The following is a 20,214-nucleotide window of genomic DNA, read 5'->3' as shown; positions in this document are numbered from 1 at the left end:
GGGGTACGGCTGGCCTTGCTGCCTAGCCATTTTTGCTTAGTGCTTTCTATCTAATCGAATGGCAGGACTTCGAACTTTATTCATGGCGTGTGCCTGATTCTTTAGTTTTGACGTTACGGCTGGTATTGGGGTTACATTTTTATGGTATTCAATCCGTCTTATTTTTCGCAACAAAAGGAAGATAATCTCATGCACACACGTTATCTCATACACCCACGTGAGAATTGAGGAGTGAGCACAAATATGTAAACCCCGCTACATTTCTGCCGAAATTACCTGTACATTTGTACTACTTGTAAGCAACTGAATTGAAACTCCAAGCATCGAAGCCTCGGGCCTCGGATTACCACGTCACCGGAAGGCGGTTCTCCTGGTTTTAAGTATGTTCCGTATCAAAGTATCATGATTAAAGAGGAAAGCTGAGACACAGCATGTTCCGTAGCATATAAATGACACAATATAGTGGAATGGATTGTCCATTCCTAATTGTATACTCCTACCATTTTTTGATGTCTTTGTATCGCACTCGAGGCATCATTTTGTCCTCACTCCAAATATAGCTTAAGAGTATAATACTCACTAATATTTGTAAAAAATTGCACACCTTGAAGAATGTGCTTAGTGCGTGCAATTTATGTTTACTTGATTTATTAAAGTTGCATTCACATTGAATTAAATAGAGAAAATGCAAATAAAAATAACAAAATTATGGATGTCGGCTCACCGAATGAGAGAATCACATTGAAGACCCAGTTCTCGACTGGCAAATTCCTCTGCACCCTTCGTGGCTCCTGGTCGTCAATTTTACAGGGAGGAGCTTTTTTTCATGAATTTTTGGATCAGCTGAATTCTCTACAGATTTTATGGGGATTATGGCATTCTGCGGTGTAGTACGTTGATGGTTCCACTCAACATGTCGCCCGTCATGCCGCATTGATGAACAGAAGTTGACGCCTATCATCTTCGGCCACAGCCTCACACAAGTACGCCCGGACAGGCTGTAATTTCATTTGGATTGTGACTTCAATTCTTTTGTGTCTTTTGCCTTCTGGTTATCTAGCTTGCCGGCTGACATTTTTCAGGTTCTCGAAACCAAAATAATTGTAACAATCAAAGAAGCTCAATAGTTCATTGCTGGCGACTGGCGAGCGATGGCAGCGTGCTATAACATTGTCTGAATCTCACTTGAGAATTATTTTCCAGAAGCAATTGTTAACATTGTCTGAATCTCACTTGAGAATTATCTTCCATAAGCAATTGTTGTCGCATTTTACACTTTTTAATTAAGTAGATGAACATGCATGTGGAATAGCATCTACATGAAAGATATGTTCATTCCCTTCACTGAGTGAAGCGCCTTCCATTCCAGAGGCAAATTGTTGCTTACCAATGATCATAACAGAGAGGGCTATGTTTAGCTTAGCATTAAGGGCATTCAGCCATCCGGGCAACCATAGGCTTCGACCTGCACCGAGAGCCTGTAAACATCGAGTAACTTCACGGTAGGTTACAAGAGTTTGCCAAGATCCACCAAATAGGAACTGACTGAACAGCAGAAGCACAAAACATAAGGTATTATTGATCGATGTATCTGCATGCCTTTTTGCAAAGAGAGCATAAAAGATTATTTGTTTCTTTGTTATTTTTTTCTAATTGCTCTGCTCATGAGTGCAACTGAGAGAAGCAAACAGATTTTAATATGGAGGAACATATAGCGGACCATTGCAGAAAAAACGCAGCCCGGAGTGAAACTGAGATCACTCCAAGCCCATAGAGTTTCCGATCTATTATTCCAGCCAGTAATCATTATCCTTCCAGTGATGCAGCAGCCTCCTTCTCTTCTGAAAAGTAATCTTGCCTGCAATGGAGATCAACACAAACCATGTCATCTTACTCTTACGAGGCATTAAAAATAAACGGAGAAGCATGACTTGCGCTTCCTTTACAAACCTTATTTTCCGGGAAAGTTGATACAAGCCTGTACCGGCCATTGCAACATTAACACTGAAAAGGTTCCAGTTTTTCTGAAACAAGAGTAATAGTATTGCAAAGTAATGAGAGGAGCACACAGCAATTAAAACTGGAGACAGAACGGCATAAGAACAGCGAGTGCTCTCAGGAAGAAAAGAAAAAAAAATCCCTAGATAGAAAAAGTTAACACAGAGAATTAAGATCCGAGTTATTTCACTGCAGACATATCAGCCCATTGCAATTCAGGAACATTTTCAGAACAAGGTACATAGCAAGTCGAAGGAGAAGGTTCAGGAATATGAATCATATATTCGACAGGCAACCGAACATCAACAGTCCAGTCTAGGCCTCTAGGGAGCAGTTAAAAACGCATGTCGGAAGATTGATGCAAAATAACCCAATATCTTAGCAGCACGAAATGGTTTAGCCTTAAATGATTCAACAATAAAAATTAAATTCTATATTTCACTTGATACAATCCACAAACCCTTTTATGATTCATTGCATATAATAATGAAGAATGATATATGTACACAACAGACAAGCATCTATGACTTACCGGTGTGATAACCATGCTGTAACGTGACCACACAATTCCAGTGCAAGCAACAGCTGCACAGCAAATAACAGAATAAGCATGTAAGCAGTGCACCAAAATAAACAGTAAATTAATGTTATATTGAGATTGACTGGATAACTTTACATACCAACTTGCTGAGGATAGGATATCTTTTCAGGGGGCTTAGCAAAGTCGGCAATGTTCGCTATGCTGATCCCCCATTTAAATGTTGGAGCCCAGAAATGAACTGCAACGAAGGTCAGATTATTGTCTCAGTTTCTCATGTGATAATGATTACTTGTTACATGCACAATCCGTTGTTCAGATATGCATCAGATATTAGTGCAAAAGAACCACCAAGCATTGGCCATTCGAAACAGTCATGATTCAAAATACTAAACACGAATGCACTTCCAAAAAATATGAACTACTCCCTCCATTCCACAAAACAACTCTTTTTTTTTTCTCATTTGTTCCACAATACACCTCATTTTTCTCTTGGCTCCCGCACCCAGCTAATACCTACTCACATCCCTTATTTGTAATCCAATAGGAATGGCAGGCACAAGAAACGAGAGCTTCCTTGGTCCAAGTGCACAAATCTATATGAGGTGCATTGTGGAACGGAGGGAGTAGCGTAATGCCACGCTCAATACTACAAATAGCCAAGAATGCAGCAGAGGCATGCCAAGAATATTCACAAGTTGGCAAAAGATGTAGACTGGTGGTCCCTTTGGGGCTTGAGAGAACTGCAGCATTTACCTACTAATTCACTTTATAAACACATGACATTCGCAGGGGCTATTATTACAAAAGTACAAGATCTTTGTAAGTCTAAACTTCCATTAGAAAGTGAATGTTCTCTTATGCCATGTTCTCTTATGCCAAGCTTACAAGGAAAATTTCAGACAGGACTACTAGCAAGGGGATGAACATTTCAGCTCTGTAGTGAGCTAGAGGAGACTACCTGTGTACTCTTGTACCAATCAGATTTCTTTGTTTCGACCTATGTGAAGTAAGTTCCCCACTCATTAATTCACTTTATTAAGGGTCAGTATATAAGGTAGGTTTGTAAGCCCAACTTCAACCTACCAAACCTGCTAAATATATCTGACCTGGGATTGTCTCCTGGACATTGTGACTAATCATGAACATAATGAAGAATGAGAAACAAGTTCTTGGCTAACACAACACATTGTAAAATTTTAGACTTCCATGCAGGAATTGTGTGGAGGCGACGCCTACTCGACAGGGAGAAGGAGGAAGTGGAACTGACTACCAGAATCAAATGTGTCATATGACAATTTAAGAGTGAAGCAAAGCAACTCTTTGTAGGAGGGGTCTGGAAATTTGTCAGCTCTAGGTTCTGTTGGTTTCAGGTCCTATCGTGTAGCTTTAGTCCGACTGTTACTTTCTCTGTTGGTATGTTTCCTCCAAATAATTTATTTTATCAGATACAGCATCCTGCTGTTTCATATATTTAAACCAAAAAAACAGACTAAATATAATACTTCCTCCGTCCAACAAAGGATGTCTCAACTTTGATTTAATTTGAATGCATCTGCACACTAAGTCATGTCTAGATACATTCAAATATTGACAAACTTGATACATCTTTTGTTGGACGGAGGGAGTAGTATTTTAATGTTGGAAGGATACCAACGACCTGGCAATCCTAACACAAGATGACAAGATCCAAACACCAGTCTGAAGCTAAAAGGACACAGAGAAACTACAGGAAATTCATCAAAACTTACTACAACCACTTCAGAACCAAAACCTGGTAAGAGACAGGTGTTCATAGGATAGTTGTTGTATCATAGTCCTGCTGATCGTTCTTCCAAGAGGGATTTGTGGTCAGCAAGGGCACAGAGTTAAGCAGTTGTCATTTTTTTAATACTGTTTTGAACTGCAAGAAGGAATCCTCAACACTCTCCTTCCTCCCACAACAACCGACTAATCTATCTCTAAATAAAGCTGCACAGTATCCTGTTGCGTAACAAGAATGTCCGCAAGCTATCCTGATGCCTATGGGATTATAGAGGTTGTTACTGTGCATGATAAAAAAATCAAAGGTGACAAACAAAATAGAAACAACTACCAGTGTATAACGTGAATTGGAATATCACTAACTTGTTTTGGGGCCAGCAGGATGGTTCCAAAAGGCTTGAAGCTTTGAAGAAGCCATTCAAATCAAGCCTGATTTTCTGTCCTGCACAGTCCTACCTATAAGCACAAAATGGAAAGTCATGTCTGTAAGTCCCCCATGATCAAGATATCAGAAATGTCATAAAAGAAGGTGAATGCATTACTGTAGAACATAAGCGCCTACAGGGCATAAACAAAAATTATAAAACTCAGCCAGTGCAGCATATTTGGATATCATCGGGGTAAATTATAATCCGAGGTCGTAAGGAGATTAAGTTCAGGGAATACTGTACAACACTCCCATGTAAGCATACAAGAACCAAGAATACAATTCCCATCAACGTTGAAGATAGCCAATCTCTTTACAGGTAAACCTTGTTATTATGATCTGAGTCATAAAATATAACACAAAGTTGATACTGCATATGGTTTGTAAGGCTCCTTTTGGCCCTGCCCTGCTCCAGGAATTTACAGTTCCTGCTCCTACTCAACTGTTGAGCAGTTCCCAAAAAAGAGTTGTAACCAGCTGAGGAAATGTCTGGTTGCCAAATTGGCTTGTTGAGACTTGAGAGGAAATAATGCAAGTTGTCCTTACTACCCTTGGATTAAGAACTACAATTTTTCTGTACTTATCTCTGAATTTTATCTCATATCTACTACCTATAACCTATTCAAATAGCCTCTATGTTCAACATGTGTGTGAATCATAGAATGAACGTTCATGCTATAAAATGAGATACACCTTCCAAACAAATATAATATTCCAAGAAATATGGCATCAATATCATGAATGAAAAAATAATATCAGTTTGGCTAATGTCATCTAAAACAAATGCATCTTGATTACATAGCAGTTGGATTGCTTGACTGACACCCAAAATCTACTAATACCAATTTGATTAACTGAACAAACATACCTCAAAACACTGAATGGCGTTCAAACAATAAACTTTAAGTATATATCAGAATTTGTTCCTCCAGAACTGCTTTTATGAGAGCGCTACTCAAATATTTCGGTTTCTGGGACAGCGGTACTCAAATATTTCGGTTTCTATTGGAACATCGAGCTGATAGTGATGCGCCCAATCCTCCTCGATCTAAAATTTCTACAGTTCTCAACATTTTTTCTGGAAGAATGGGTAGGAGCCCTACCAATTCATCTCAGAAGAGCTCCTGTAGATCCCAATACTGGCCACTCTATCTATCAATTAATTGTCGTACGTATATGGCGTAGCAATAAGAACACCGTTACATCTAATTAGCAAGAAAAAAAAATCCCAGATGTGGGTGGAAGCAGCAGGTACGGCCGTGAGAAGAGATATATCGCACCGGGGTTGAGACCAGAGGGACGCGATGATGTGGAGCGCGAACGGCGATGGAGGCGGGGTGGGGCGTAGGCGTTGACGCGAGGTACGGGCAGGCTGGTAGCTAGGGCACGGCGGTGGTTAGACTGGGCGTCAGGTAGGCGGAGGACCAAGAGCTCGATGCCTCGACGGAAGAGGACGAGGAAAGGATAGGAAATATGAAACATTTCAGGGGGGGGATAGCGAAAACTCTGTGAACTGAAAACGATGGAAAGAAGTAGTACGAATATATATTTCAAAATAGTACTACCGCCTGAAAATACGATAAAGTTCTGTAAAAATCACAAATTTAAGCTCAAACTCGAGGTCTAGAAAAAAATGCAAAGCAAATATAACATGGTGAGAAGATGATGAGTATATAAAATTTGCTAACCAAGCTCAATAACATTTGAACAAGAAGAAAGAAAGAAATGATTGGAACAGTAAGATCGCTAATTCGCTATTGCCTTCTGATCTTTTTTATTTCCAGGCTCCAAATGCACTTGTGTTTGAATTTTTAGTTTTGCATGTTTATAGAACGTCAGTGCAGGAGGATTATCTCAGATGTTTTTGAAACTTCTATAACAGTTCCACCGAGTTTTCGCATAAATGTTGTTTTAATTGGACTTCCATCAAAACCAGCGATCGTGGGATCGGCATATTTGGCATGGTTTCATCACGGTAATGGTCATCAAGGGTGGCAAACGAGATGTGGAACTAGGCGTCACAGAATCTACCAGGGACGAAGAGTAAAACTTACAAAAATATTAGGGTCTATGCTTAATCGCTCCCTCCAATCTTTCATATTCATTTTCTGCCCCCTCATAAGCACATCCCGTCTCCGTCCCTGCTCACAATTATGCTTTAGGAGTTAGCCCTACAGTCTTTTCATATAAATAAAAGACTGCTCGTAAGCTACGTGTTATGTAAAGTGTGTTGCTTTGTGTCCTCTAAGGCTACGGAAATTTGATTCAGCTCCCGTTTCCTAGGGCTCTCCCATTCAGTCGTCGAACCATCCTTCTTTTTTTACAGCAGTCATTAACCATCCTCCTCCCTCCAGCCACCACGTGGTTAGCCATTAAAAATGCAATAGAAAAAATCATCCTCCCTGCAGCCTTTATACTTCTTTTCACGTACCTGGACCGTATACAACTATTTGGTCCAGCTGCATTACTCATTTATTGCTGCAGAGTACTCGGTTTTTGGTCCGTCTCCTTCGCAGACTATCTGTGCCGGTCCAGGAACATGCACATCACTACATCAGAAGAGATAATTTGCTGGCCAAAAGATGGACACCCATAAGACAACAGAGAAAATGCTGCAACATTTCCTAGGTATTACTACTGCTACTATGTTTCAGTCTCATCCATCCTTGGTTCCTTTCTCATCCATCCTTGGTTCCTTTCATGGCTGCGCAGCCTGCTGCTGGTATATGGGTCTCTCTGGGTTGTGGAGATGAAAACGTTAGGGAATCCCTTACAAAAAAAAATGTTAGAAGCTACTCGACACTTCTAACTAGGGAATCCCTTAAAAAAAACTAGGGAATAACATTAGTTGAGATATTCTTTTCCTTGTCCTATGTGTCACTGACAGGTGGACAAAGACCCCACATGCTAGTGACATAGGGTTGTCCGTATTGTCCGTATCATCAAAGTGCAAAGTAAAGTGGCGCGATCAAACTCACCTTCCTTTTGCAAAAGAAAATTAAAAATAGGGTCATTTTGACAGCCATTTGGAATTGGTCTCAACATTATACTTATGCGAACATCGTGCAATTTTTGCTCCGCTTGTAAGATGGATAACAAGACATCAATATTCGCCCAAGGAGAAAATGTTGCCTCTTTTTTAGCATCAGTAGGATGCTATTGCTTCAATTCCATCCTTCTTCTAGTACAAACTACAAACAAATTAATGTAATACACACACACACACACACACACATAATATTTCAAAAGTTGATTTAAACTTGGCAGTGGCCCCATTGCCGGACCCCCTCTACCAAAATTTGTGACGTCCTCTCTCCCATTGGGGAGATGGTAGACCAACACTCTCACCAAGTGCTGCGAGCCGTTGTCCAGAGCACAGGTCTTCATGATCACCCATAGCCCCCGTCCAGTATATATGTGAATTTCACGGCTTTCCAACCTTGCTCATTTAGATGCGTCTTGCCGGTTACCCTAAGACGCAAACTTTCGATGTGGGACTAATTCCTCCCGAGTAATGTATCCCGGCTGGAGTCTATTTTTTCAAGATTTAATAATGACTTTATTGGGCCGGCTCAATATGGAACGGCAGATGGACATGTGTTTCTTATGTCCCGCAAAGCGCGGGGTAGGTTCACACTCTACTTGAGAGCCCGCCTGTTGGTAATGGGCTAGTGGCTGACTATAATGGGCTCATTATGGGATTAGAGGTGTACTAGTGAGCTTGTACGTGCAACGCACGTCTCCACAATGCGTGTTTTTTAAATTTAATTTTTCTACTCCCTCCGTCCAACAAAGAATGTCTCAAGTTTGACCAAATTTGAATGCATCTATACACTAAGTCATATCTAGATACATCCAAATTTTGACAAGCTTGATGGGTCACTTTGGACGTGAAAAGACTTTGCTTATGGTTAATGAGAATTTTTATTGGCCAAAGATGAGGCGTGATGTGGACATGTTTGTCAAAAGGTGTATTACTTGTCCTAAGGCTAAGTCCAAGCTGAAGCCTCACGGTTTGTATACCCCTCTTCCTGCCCCTAGTGTTCCATGGGAAGATATTAGCATGGATTTTGTGTTGGGATTGCCTAGGACCAGGAGAGGACATGATTCTATATTTGTAGTAGTGGATCGTTTTTCTAAGATGGCGCATTTTATCTCCTGCCACAAGAGCGACGATGCGTCACATATTGCTAATCTGTTTTTCAGGGACATCGTGAGATTGCATGGAGTACCAAGGACGATTGTTTCTGATCGTGACGTGAAGTTCATGAGCTACTTTTGGAAGACGCTTTGGGGGAAGCTAGGAGCGAAGTTGTTGTTCAGCACTACTCGTCATCCCCAAACCGATGGCCAAACGGAGGTGGTGAATCGCACACATTCAACGTTGCTGCGATCAATGATCAAGAAGAACCTGCGTGCATGGGAGGAGTGTTTGCCGCATGTGAAATTTGCATATAACAGGGCGATACATTCAACAACGCAGCTTTGTCCGTTTGAGGTGGTATATGGTTTTAAACCCATTACGCCACTTGATTTGCTGCCACTTCCAAGTCAAGAGCGTGTGAATATGGAGGCGTCCAAGCGTGCTGATTTTGTTCGGAAGATACATGAGAAGACTAAAGAAGCAATAGAGAAGAAGGGCAAGTACAATGTTGCACGTGTCAATACAAAGCGAAAAGAAGTGCTTTTTCAGCCCGGCGATCTGGTATGGGTTCATTTTTGCAAAGATAGATTTCCTGAACAACGTAAGTCAAAGTTGCTGCCACGAGGAGATGGACCATACAAGGTGCTTGCCAAGATCAATGATAATGCTTACAAGATAGATCTTCCAACCGATAAGTTTGGCGTGAGTAATTCGTTCAACGTTGCTGATTTGACACCATATGATGGAGAAGACCTTGGAGCGTCGAGGTCGACGCCTTTTGAAGAGGGGGAGGATGATGAGGGCATCCCTAGTCCTTTGTCATCTTTGCCTAATAGACCTTGTTGTTCAAGATAAACCCAATGATCTACACATTGGACCAATTACACGAGCACGTGCCAAGTTATTAGAACAACAGGTGAACTCACTCCTAACTGCACCTAATGTTTATATTGATGAGAATTTTATACTGGCTAAGTCTTTGTATCTTTGTGTGATCAGGTTTGAGGCTGAGGCAACCGTGGAGCGTGGAGGAGAGGAGGCCACGTGCGAGGATCATCAAGTGTTGTTATCCAACATCAAGATATGCGTGAGGGAGGAGAGGGAGGCAGGCGCACCACAAATGAAGATGGAGGATACAAAATGCTAGAAGAGCAACTTGTGAGCAAGGGGCAGCCAACGACAATAATGATCTGCCCACCACAAGTTAAGTACGAGTATGAAGCACACCAGGACAGCCTACGACGAGTCCGACGTCTAAGGGGCGTCCGGACCTGCGAGTCCTAATTTAAGCCAAGTCCTACGTCGAACCTAGTTTGAGTCTGAGTCCGTTTGTGTGTTTGGCTGCCCCTCGCATATATATACAAGGGGTACGCCTAGGGTTAGGGTTAGACCACGTTTTACCTATTTTCGAGACTCTTGTTGATTGCGAGAAGCATTCATCTGGAATCATATACACCATATTCGTTTCGATAGGGTGTTTGTTATTTACTGAAAGTTCGAGCGTAATCTGTCGTTCCGCTGGGAATTGGAAGATTGCGAAACCGCTTGTGGTCGGCGGACTACTGCGCAAGTGTGTGGTGTTGCGAATTTCCATTGGGTTGCAAGTTCGTCGTGCGGCGACAGGTGAATAGCCGGAAGATTTGTAGAATCAAACAAGTTATCCACGTTGCTCTCTGAGAAGATCGGGCCACCCCTTATCAGTGTCCAACTCTAAAGCAGCCCTCATATCAAAGGAATATTGTTATTGGTTTTCAGATAATCGTATGAACACAACATTTGAAAGAATGTTCTAGTTGCATACAAGAGAATGTCACATTGCTTTCAAAAAAAACTCTACATAGCTCATTCTCCTTGAGCCTCCAGATAGGGCACATAGCTCATTCTCCTGGAGTCCTTGAGGCGGGGCTCTAAGCATGTGCCATGGAAGACATTGGCATAGAGCACCCTGGCCAAGCATCTAGGTCGCTCTGGAGCAGCTCGGAGCAAATGAGAATGAGAATAAACAAAGTGTATCTGCAACATTAGGAATCTGACCAACAAGCAAGCATCGCACAGTACGATGCAAGAAAACACATCTTATCAATAGTAATCTTGCCTTGAGGTAAGACCTTCCTGGTTGCCTCAGTCACCAACACTTGCATATACAGGAGCAGATTTGTCTTGCACTGGATATTATTCACGGTGCTTTGTTGTAGTTGACATTATTAAATATAAAATACTGCAAGTAGTTCATTCATATAGAAAGGTGTCGATGAGAAATTAACATATTCAGCACTCTTAAGACAGGAAGCAACAGACTTGAATAATTTCAGCTGAATCGCCTCTCAAAGATCAGATTTAAATTACAGACAAAATCCAGCAATTTGTTCATAAAGGAGCATGTGGTCAAGAAGAACTTACCCGGCCATCTCTAAGCATGAACTTGCCCTGCAAATACCAAGTCGACATTGTACTTGACAGACCATTTCTCTAAAGCAGCCCTCGTATCAAAGGAATATTGTTATTGGTTTTCAGATAATCGTATGAACACAACATTTGAACGAATTGAGCTGCATAAAAATGTGCTGCCACTTTTGCAAAGCCTAAATAATCCACAGAGAAATGTCAATAAGCTGTCATGAACAATTTGAAGATGTTGTCAATAAAATCGATTTCCGATTGTGATGTCTATCTAATCATCAGGCCTACATATTAATTATACCAAATTATTCTATTTTTAATCATCCATGCAACTCCAACAGAGACACCCGAAAAACAGGGAGCAGTCTCTTACTACGATGTCTGTGAGCAACTCAGCGGCATCAGCTTGGGGCGGCGGTGGAAGGGCGTGTTGCTGTAAGGGCTGGACTAAATACGTTATTTAACTCGATAATGATTATCAGAAAAATACATTATGAACATGTGCTGAAAATTCCTAGGTTACCCATACTTGTATGATGACTAGTCTCTTGAGATACTGTATGTGTAAATTTGCTCCCGAGAGGCAGAGACCTTAATCTTACTTATATATGGAGCTTTAACTCTGAGCATATTATTTTGACCTATATTCTAATACTGGGACAGTGGGTTGTCTTTACGAATCTAGATGAACGGTGCCTCATTGATCCATAGACCATAGTGTTCTAATATGCGTTCAATCCTATCACTTAGGTGCTTATATTCAGATAATTGCCTCTTTCTTTAAAGAAAATGTTGATGATCCAAATGCTTGGCTGAACAGATTTAATTTGAGAATGATACAGGTAGTCTACCTTCAATTTGATTTTCCATTCAAATATATTGTTTGGACATTACATCCTCTCTTAAATTTTCAGGTAGTATCCCCTGGATTTGGTTTTCTCTCTCAACGTCAGTACGATAAACACTTCACTTTCTATTAGACAAGATGGGGACTGATCCACTAAAATTGCTGTAAGAACGTCAAAAGGTCTATGACACTAAGTCGCCTTGCACTACAGATTCAAAAGATTCTTAGGGAACAATATTTCAATCTCATGTTATGTCTATTGCCCCGATGAAATCAACGCAGCAATCAGTAATTTGAATTAGTCAGATGGTCATAGCTCACCTTGGACTGACGAGCGGTAGTCCGATGCTCCTTGGCTGCCGCCTATTACAACAACACGATTGGGGCGTGAGGGCAGCGGCAGGGGGTGCGTGAGGGCGCCAGGACTTGAGGACCACCGAGGCAGGACTTAGTCCGATGCTCCTTGGCTGCATCGCTAGCTCCTGCAGGCTGCAACAATCGGATCCTTACCAACAGTGCAGCACCGCCGTCCCTTCCGCGAAGGACACCATGAGCAACAAATCCACAAAACTATTTTTCTTCAATTCCGGGATGAGGAGAGGTCGCCGGCGGGCAGAAAGGAATAAGAGGCGTATATGCCGCTGCTTCTCACGCGCGAGGGGCGCCGCCATCGTCTCCGTGGAGTACCACCTCGCAATCAAGAAGGGGGCGGAGGGCCACGGCGCAATCGAGAGGGAGGGCAGAGTCGGGGTGGGAGTGGGGTGGGGGCGGGCGAGGCCAGCTGAAGAAGGTTTCTGCGGCGGCGCATTTTAGGCCGCGGGGGGCAGCAGGCGGCTAGTCTCCGAGCCTGCTCAGGCGGCGGCGCCCACAGGGGAAGGGAAGGAGGAGGAGGAGGAGGCGTTCGCGGCTAGGGAGTGCGACGCGGGGCTAGAAAAAACGTTTCGGAAGGCTAAAAGATTCTCCTACGGGTGAAATTTCAGCCACAATACCTAATCACTAAGCACACACGGTTAGAGAGTAATCTGTGTTTAGTGAGTCTGATTGTGGGTCTATTATTACTCTGTGTTCGTTAAGTGGGGTAGACCTTGGAATGAACATGTTGGTGCCTTTATAAGTAATAGAGATAGATATAGAGATAGAGATAGAGATAGAGATGCTTTCATACTTGAGTCAAATTGCTCTGATTGATTTTTGAGCAAACCAAATTGTGTGTCATATTGCTCTCTAAATAATGTTCCAATCGAGAATGGATTTGCGAGGACATTATGTATTGGTCGGTTGTGTTTTTAGTTTTGGATCAGACTCACATTAATACAAAGATAGTTATTAAATCGTTAGCACCACATAAAACATTCCCCCTAAAGTAGCTGTTAATACGAATAACAGAAACTCTATTATAGCCATTTCTGTACATTCAATGTACTCTACGGATAGAGGAATATATAAAGTTGAACATAATAAAATGAGAAATTGAAAGATTTCGTTGAAATTGTTCATTTGGAAATTTCCCGAAAAGCTAATTATATGTTCTTCTCTCCATCGGAACAATATGGCCGTTATGTTTATTACTAAACTTGTTGAAGAGATGAAATAGAACCAAGATCTGTCTTTTTTATCAGAGGTTGAATCAATCATCAGAAGAAGAATTAGGCCAAAAATTAGGATACATTCTGGGATGGTTTCCATAGCGATCAGGTTTGCATGCGTTCTGGTGCCATAACTTTTGCAAAATCTAGACCGTAGAATTTCTGCCACTTTAGTTAGATTAGATATTAGAAGATTAGATTAAATCATTGTCAGAGACCGATATCCGGTGGTTTGAACCTGACAGGTCGATCGGCTTTCGGCACGATTTGGAAACCTCTCGCCCCTCAAAAAGCATCTAGGCTACCTGCATGCTGTGCGATTTGCTGCAAGTTCAGTCTCTTTTAGCGTACCTGAAGATTGCACCGACGGAAACGCAGAGGAGCACACACAAATGCACTGCACTGCATATTGGCACTCTTCAAGGTCTGAAACTGCTGGTTTTGTTTAGCCGTCGACAGCAGGTCAGCAGCAGGTCGCTACTATGTTAATAACCCACATAGTTACAGACACATCCCACGGAGATCGAGCAGCACCGCGTCGTCTCGCTATATACGATTACAGACAGAAAGAAAGACATACTGCAGGCGCCAAAGGCAGCAGAGCGGGTTCAGGTTCAGAGAAAACGATTTTGTGTTAGGGAGATTGAATTGGGTGGTCAGCCACGCGCGCCTGGTGGAACTCTAATAAGGCGACCAAAATCCGGCCACCGCCGGCTCTTTGGTCGATCGATCTGTGCCGGACGGACTTGAGCTTGGCTTCGCTTCTTCACCTGCGCCTGGCGGTGTTGGCCGGCGCCCAGAGGTCGGCCCCGTTGTCTTGCGTCAGCTGCAGCGTCTGGTCCACCGGCACCAGGCACAACCCGCGGTTCCGCAGGCTGTAGTGCTCGGGATCCTGCCCAAATCAACCATGGCGAAAACTCATGAGCAATGTCTCATATTTCTGTCAGAGTTTGCCATGCTCAGTGTTTTTCAGGAAAGTTCAGAACAGTTAAAAGCTCACCTCAGGCGCAGCACCGGGCGCCGGAGGAGCGCGCATGTACGGGGAGCTAAGAGTCTGCAGGAAGGAATCCGCGCATTTCGTGCGATCAGTAGAATGAAAAGCCTAAATGGACGGCAAGATTACAGTTTTCATTAACGAGAAGAGCGGCGACTGAGAGCACGAAGAATTCACCTCCAGCTGCTTGTGCAAGAACTTGATGTAGCCGGAGGCCTCCTGAAGAACGGAAGCCGTGTCCGTCTGCCAAAGTTTCAGGGTCATCAGGAACAGCATTTTTGCAGAAACCAAAACAAAAAACGAAGATCAAATCTATCATAAGCTGCTCTGCAGAGCTCCTAAAACAGAATGGAATACCTTCCCATATGGTGACACCAGCTGCTGGAGCGCCGCCACTCTCTCGCCAACCTTGTCCTTCTTCTCCTGCTCGATTAATCCCCACACGATCACTTGAGTAAAACAACAAATAGATAATGAGCAGGCAAGAGCCCGATCAAATGTGGAAGCAGCGTCTTGCCTTGGGGGATATGGGAGCGCCGCTCCTCGGGCTGCTGTTCCTCGGCTTCTTTGACCCCATGCTGCCGAACTCCTCCGAGCCGCTGCCGCTGCCGCTGGTGGCCATGCCGGCCTTCCCACTGAAGTAGCTGTCGGTGTGATCCCTTTTGCTGTGATTGGCCACTTCTGTCATCATCATCATCTCCTTCCTTGTTCTGCTATCCCTTTTTCCCTGCGGAAAATCAGGAAGCGTTTCTGTATGAGCTATAGCTATAGCCTTCGGTCTCGGGGGGTAAAAGCTGACTTTTACAGCTGTTTTCGTTGGTTGAGAAGTCGGTTTCATGGAAATCACCCTCGCCTATTACAGAAGGCTGGTCTCAGACAGGCAAACTTAATTTTATGGGGCTAGTACTCAACTGCTAACTTCGCAAGTAACAATAATGGAATGGTATGACAAGACAAGGTCAAAGGTATCATGAGACTCAAGAACCCTTCATTCTTTTTCTCCCCCGGAAGAAAGCCAGAAACTTTGTTCTACAAAATTAATCCAAACAGTGCCCAAAAAAGGAATCTCTAGATTAAGTATACTTCCCCTCCAAAGTTTGGTCTGAAGTGCTGTAGTATTGTTTTACTACTATTTGTCTGCCATTTTCTCTCTCCCAAGCAGCCGCGTGCCATTTTTCATCGATTGACAACTTTGTCTGTTCCTAATGCTGCCAGTTGGGCCTTATCCGAAGATTCTTCTTTGTAAAGTAGGATAAATGGTTAGAAGCCATTGCATTGAGTTAGAGAGGGCAGGGAAAAATTATACTTCTAGCTAGTACTAGTACTAACTTATCCCAAGATTGCTAGATCTGTCTTCCAGTTGAGCTAAAAAATGTGCGGAGCAGATTGGGTCAAAGCGAATTAACAATCTGTTGTGATCCTAATCTATGAGAATTAGAAGAATTAGAAACGTGTGAGTTCCTGCTTGCAGGGGCATCATTAGCCTCTGGTTTCAGATGCCTGTCTGCACTGTGATACGAAGAATACTGTGCTCACTAATTCACTATACACGGTGTGATATCTCATCAAACTCAATAAGCAACCTTACTAGAATAGCCCCAATTGAGAAACTGTTGGCTCCTGATCCATGTGTAAAAATGGAAGCTGGTCCTGCATCTAATCATGGGGCATATTAGGTGTACTAGCACCTTGCCATTAACGGCCACGCTATGTAAGTCGACGTTTTGGTCTTGTTGCCTGCCTGACATATCTAATAAAATTTGGATGTGTGCATTCAGTGTGCAGAGATCAGGAAGGTTTGACCATTCTTTTCGGAAAACCATCCAGAAAGTTTTCAAAAAAAAATCTGATTTTTTTTTTTGACAGCATCGACACACCATGGATCTATCATGTCCTAGAATTTCAGATACAAATTTGATTCGTATATCAGGAAATAAAAATACTAGTAATATATAATTAGCACACATGGATATACTATGAGAGTTCAGAGGGTGGTGTGTTAATAGGCTAACGATCAACCTCACCATCCTACAGTACAACATGATGTCCTCTGGCCTGTGATGATCAGCATTCAGCAACCACATAGTACTCTTTGTCATCACATTCCAGCAGTTAGGGGTCCCATCCTTTGGGGCTGGGGAAGACAACAAGGTGCCAGCTATATTATTCAGGCTAGCTAGCATGCTATGAAGTGACATTGATGTACCTGCTTTCTTCCATTTGTGCACCATTCCGGGGATTCGGACAACAGGTCCATTGACTAAGTACAGGAAGAAAAGGGCTCTGGGCAGAATCAAAGTTAGCAGCTAGCTAATCCATTTGGCATGGAGGAAAGCAACTCCAGTAGCACTGCACTTTATTTGCGCAAGCGTTTCCCATGTTAACTTTTAACTTTTTGGCAAGAGGGAAATTCTGGGGCCTCATGCATGCATTGGCTTCACCTGGGCATGCATGAACCGGCAACCATATGGTTCATACTTGTGCCACACTTTTTGTTTACCTGAGATAAGGGCGGCTGCAGGCAGGCATGGAAGGAAACCAGGGAAAGAGGAAAGGACAAGACGCTTGGTTCACTTTGATGATGCGTTGTTGGTAACAGAAGCCATGATTGATGAATTTGTCAACTAGCATCCATGAACGCACGCCCTGGCAATCAGCTAGTACTCCGTAGGTGGTTTCCAAGCAGAGCCGAAGTCATGTCTCCGTTCCTATATAGCCCAGCCCATAGCACTAGTACTGTACTATACTCCAAAAACTAGTACAGATTACTGTTGGTAAAGTATACCAGTAGTACTTACGTATTTTCATTTAAACGTAACCAGCCTTAACCAGATGGCAGGGATTAATACTACAGGCGCGTACCCGGCGCCTAAATTAATCAGGATGTCGCTTAATCAAGGACGTATAGGTCGGGTCACGTCTAATTAATCCGGTCGTCGACGTAGCTACCTAGCCACCCAGGAGCCAGCTGTAGAGAGGGAGGAAGGACGTACGCGCGCCAACCGAGCCTCTCTCCCCCGCTGCGCCTACTGACACGTCCGTCTACGTGTACACACACGCCACCGCCTTCTCAACCTCTCTCTGTCTGTCTTCCTCTCAAAGTGCAGAGGCAAAGAAAAGCCATGGCCGCCTGGCCGGTCGCCGGCGCCATGGCCGAGTTAAGCAAAAAAAAAAACCAGAAAAACAGAAAGGCCGATCACTATGGTTAATCAGCTGCAAGAGCTAGCGTTTTCCGTTTACCGATACTTAGAGAGAACCAAGCTAACTGTAATACTACTAGTAACTGCATGCGTGGCGAGGTGCCGGATCACAGAAAAATACAAGTGAAAGGGCCTTTCTTTCTTACCTGGGGCGGCACTTTGAGCAAGGGGAGACCACGATGCTGGAGCTATGAATCTGCGTCCGGGACCTTGATCGATCGACTCCAGCAATGGCAGATGCACGGCGCTGTTTATACTGACTGCGTTTTTCCTGTCTCCCGGAGAGAGAGGGAGAAAGGAGAAGAAGGCTTATGGGGGGTTTAAGGATGCAGGAGGGGAGGAGGAGGGGCCAAGGAGGGACATTTGGGGATCAGGGAGGCCCTCTGAGCATTTATATATTGCTCACAGAGGCACAGAGCCGGTGGTGTCTAGCGGCACCGCGCGTTGCAGATAGATCTCTCTTTTTCTAAGACAAGGAAGGGAATACTTTATAGCAGCGGCACGGCACGCTCCTCCTATCTGTCCGAGAGCGACGATGCGAAGAAGAAGAAGAAGAAGAAAGAATGAAAAGGGAATGGGAATTTCCTCTTCGCGTGAAATCGCTAGCTGCACATCCCAAAAATACACCAAGCAAACAAAATAACAAAAGGAAAGGTACCCCCAGCAGAGCAGAGGGATGGATAGAGAGGAAGGTGATGTGGAACTGGCGCTAGAAATCGTGCCTCTGGTTTGTTTGTTTCGCTTTCCTGCGTGCGTGCCCCTTTCCGCTCCCTTTCTTTTGTTTTCGGTTTTTTCTGGCCGCAATAATCGATCGGTCTCCATGACAGCTAATATCCAGAGCAGAGAGGAGGAGGAGGAGGAGGACGGGGGAGGGAAGCCAGCAGCCAGCTATGTACGTACGTACGGTACGTGCCCAGTCCCAGGGGAGAGAGAGGTCTCAGAGGTGTGCAGTGCAGGACAGGGCTCAGGAGGTGACGCCATATGCTTTAAGCCCGCAGAGCGGGGACAGGGACAAACGGGTCTGTCTATTTTGCTCGCCGGGCCGTGCAAACCGCGAAGCGATCCGTTCCCCCTCCTCGCTTTGCTTTGCTTTCGGTGCCGTGCCATGCCGTGCCGTGCCGTGCAGCCGCGCGCGTGACATTTGTGCGGCGGGGGCGCTGCATGCACCGAAAGGGACTGCGCGGGATCGAGTCGAAACCCCCAGGTATCCACGACTAGTCCACGTCCGGGGAGAGCTGTACAATACTGGGCTGGGCTGGCTGCAGGGCAGGGGGGGTATGCGACGCGGTACAGCTAGCTACCTATACGCGCGGTGGTACGGATCACACGAGAAGTCGAGAATTAATACGGGTGTAGCACACCGTAGGGTGGATGTACTGGCAGGCGTGGCGTGTTGCTCCTTGCGTGCCGAATCAGTTTGCGGCGGCCTATGTGCGCGTGTGGTGGTTGCTAATCTTGATTAATTAATTTGGGCTGCTACTGGAACTGAAAGAAGCTTTACGTGTGGTCGTATTATTTTTTGTACGTATGCGTTTGGTGTTCTCGAGTGTGTGTATGAACGGAATAGGAAAGAGGAAAGATCGCGTGTACGTACGTACGTACGAACGAACTGTCACATATGCTTACGTGTACGCCGCGTGAGATATGATGTACACCCTACGTTCCTAAATAATTGTCGTTGTTTTAGTTACAGACGGATCTATTGGGTTTTTTATATCTAAGTTGTATGATTTTTAGTTAGAAATAAGTTGATTCTTCAGTTTTGGATATGATTTATGTTTTAAGATTCAAAAGGATGATGAATAAAAAGAAGGTAAAATGAGATCTGGATATTAATTCAACGGTTCTGATTTCCATTTTATTTAAAAATCAGGCAACTTAGATGTAACCATACCCAAATTTATTTTATTTTATTTTTGTTATCGGCTGCGTATATACGGCGCTACCTAATGCTTGTCTCCTTCAATCGTTTGTTACTATTACAGACAATGCCTTTTCTTTTATTTTGAGGGAGACCATGCTTATTTGTTGGTCCGTGTATATGTATACACTCTCCACCGAGCATATGCCTCTCCCGGTTCGATTCAAACATCCAGACTCTAGAGCCGGTCCCTGCGTGACGCTTGTCTTGATGAGATCGACGGGATCCGCTTGCCGCGACCTTTTCTTTCGAATCAGCAGGCGTCCTAATCCATGCAGGCATCCACTGCATCCTACGTAGAAAACGCGACCCAGTCAACCGATCATGACACCCACGGTGGATGAACGATCGAGGAATCGAATCACGTTCGGCGCGGAAGGTTTGATTCGACTCAC

General features: G+C 43.8%; 2 protein-coding genes and 1 non-coding gene across 4 annotated transcripts; all 3 read right to left on the bottom strand.

Moving 5' to 3' along the window:
* Nucleotides 1–1,466: 1,466 nt before the first annotated feature.
* On the bottom strand, nucleotides 1,467–6,204 carry LOC100838052 (mitochondrial pyruvate carrier 4). Its single transcript, XM_003579990.4, has 6 exons — nucleotides 6,008–6,204; nucleotides 4,664–4,756; nucleotides 2,679–2,777; nucleotides 2,531–2,583; nucleotides 1,951–2,024; nucleotides 1,467–1,858 (listed from the first exon to the last, which is right to left on the bottom strand). Exons 2-6 carry the CDS (start codon nucleotides 4,716–4,718, stop codon nucleotides 1,807–1,809), a joined length of 333 nt encoding a protein of 110 aa, XP_003580038.1. The 5' UTR covers nucleotides 4,719–4,756; nucleotides 6,008–6,204; the 3' UTR covers nucleotides 1,467–1,806.
* Nucleotides 6,205–7,987: 1,783 nt separating this feature from the next.
* LOC112269622 lies at nucleotides 7,988–8,144 on the bottom strand. The gene has a single exon (XR_002961515.1). It is a non-coding gene; the product is annotated as a U1 spliceosomal RNA (small nuclear RNA).
* Nucleotides 8,145–14,097: 5,953 nt separating this feature from the next.
* LOC100837747 (transcription factor bHLH153) lies at nucleotides 14,098–18,623 on the bottom strand. Of its 2 annotated transcripts, none has more exons than XM_014895448.2 (6): nucleotides 18,046–18,623; nucleotides 15,216–15,429; nucleotides 15,056–15,121; nucleotides 14,876–14,941; nucleotides 14,705–14,758; nucleotides 14,098–14,596 (listed from the first exon to the last, which is right to left on the bottom strand). In XM_014895448.2, the coding sequence occupies exons 2-6, from the start codon at nucleotides 15,393–15,395 to the stop codon at nucleotides 14,471–14,473; spliced, it is 492 nt and encodes a 163-aa protein (XP_014750934.1). In that variant the 5' UTR covers nucleotides 15,396–15,429; nucleotides 18,046–18,623; the 3' UTR covers nucleotides 14,098–14,470. The 2 variants fall into 2 exon arrangements, with proteins under 2 accessions (XP_014750934.1, XP_003580037.1); XM_003579989.4 differs by having other exon boundaries at nucleotides 15,216–15,425; nucleotides 18,045–18,612.
* Between the last annotated feature and the right edge of the window lie 1,591 nt (nucleotides 18,624–20,214).

This window comes from Brachypodium distachyon, chromosome 5 (genome assembly GCF_000005505.3).
Source record: "Brachypodium distachyon strain Bd21 chromosome 5, Brachypodium_distachyon_v3.0, whole genome shotgun sequence".
In the NCBI taxonomy this organism is placed as follows: Eukaryota; Viridiplantae; Streptophyta; class Magnoliopsida; order Poales; family Poaceae; genus Brachypodium; species Brachypodium distachyon.
Note: the sequence above shows the minus strand (reverse complement) of the source record. Positions and strands in the feature narration are given on the sequence as shown.

Excerpts from the sequence above, each read along its gene's own strand:
- LOC100838052 (XM_003579990.4), bottom strand. The coding sequence starts at position 4,718 with ATGGCTTCTTCAAAGCTTCAAGCCTTTTGGAACCATCCTGCTGGCCCC. Across the intron at positions 2,584-2,678 it reads ATCCTATCCTCAGCAAGTTG|CTGTTGCTTGCACTGGAATT; the intron begins GTATGTAAAGTT and ends TTTGCTGTGCAG. Across the intron at positions 1,859-1,950 it reads CAACTTTCCCGGAAAATAAG|GCAAGATTACTTTTCAGAAG; the intron begins GTTTGTAAAGGA and ends TCTCCATTGCAG.
- LOC100837747 (XM_014895448.2), bottom strand. The coding sequence starts at position 15,395 with ATGATGATGATGACAGAAGTGGCCAATCACAGCAAAAGGGATCACACC. Across the intron at positions 15,122-15,215 it reads GCGCTCCCATATCCCCCAAG|GAGAAGAAGGACAAGGTTGG; the intron begins GCAAGACGCTGC and ends TTAATCGAGCAG. Across the intron at positions 14,942-15,055 it reads TGGTGTCACCATATGGGAAG|ACGGACACGGCTTCCGTTCT; the intron begins GTATTCCATTCT and ends AAACTTTGGCAG.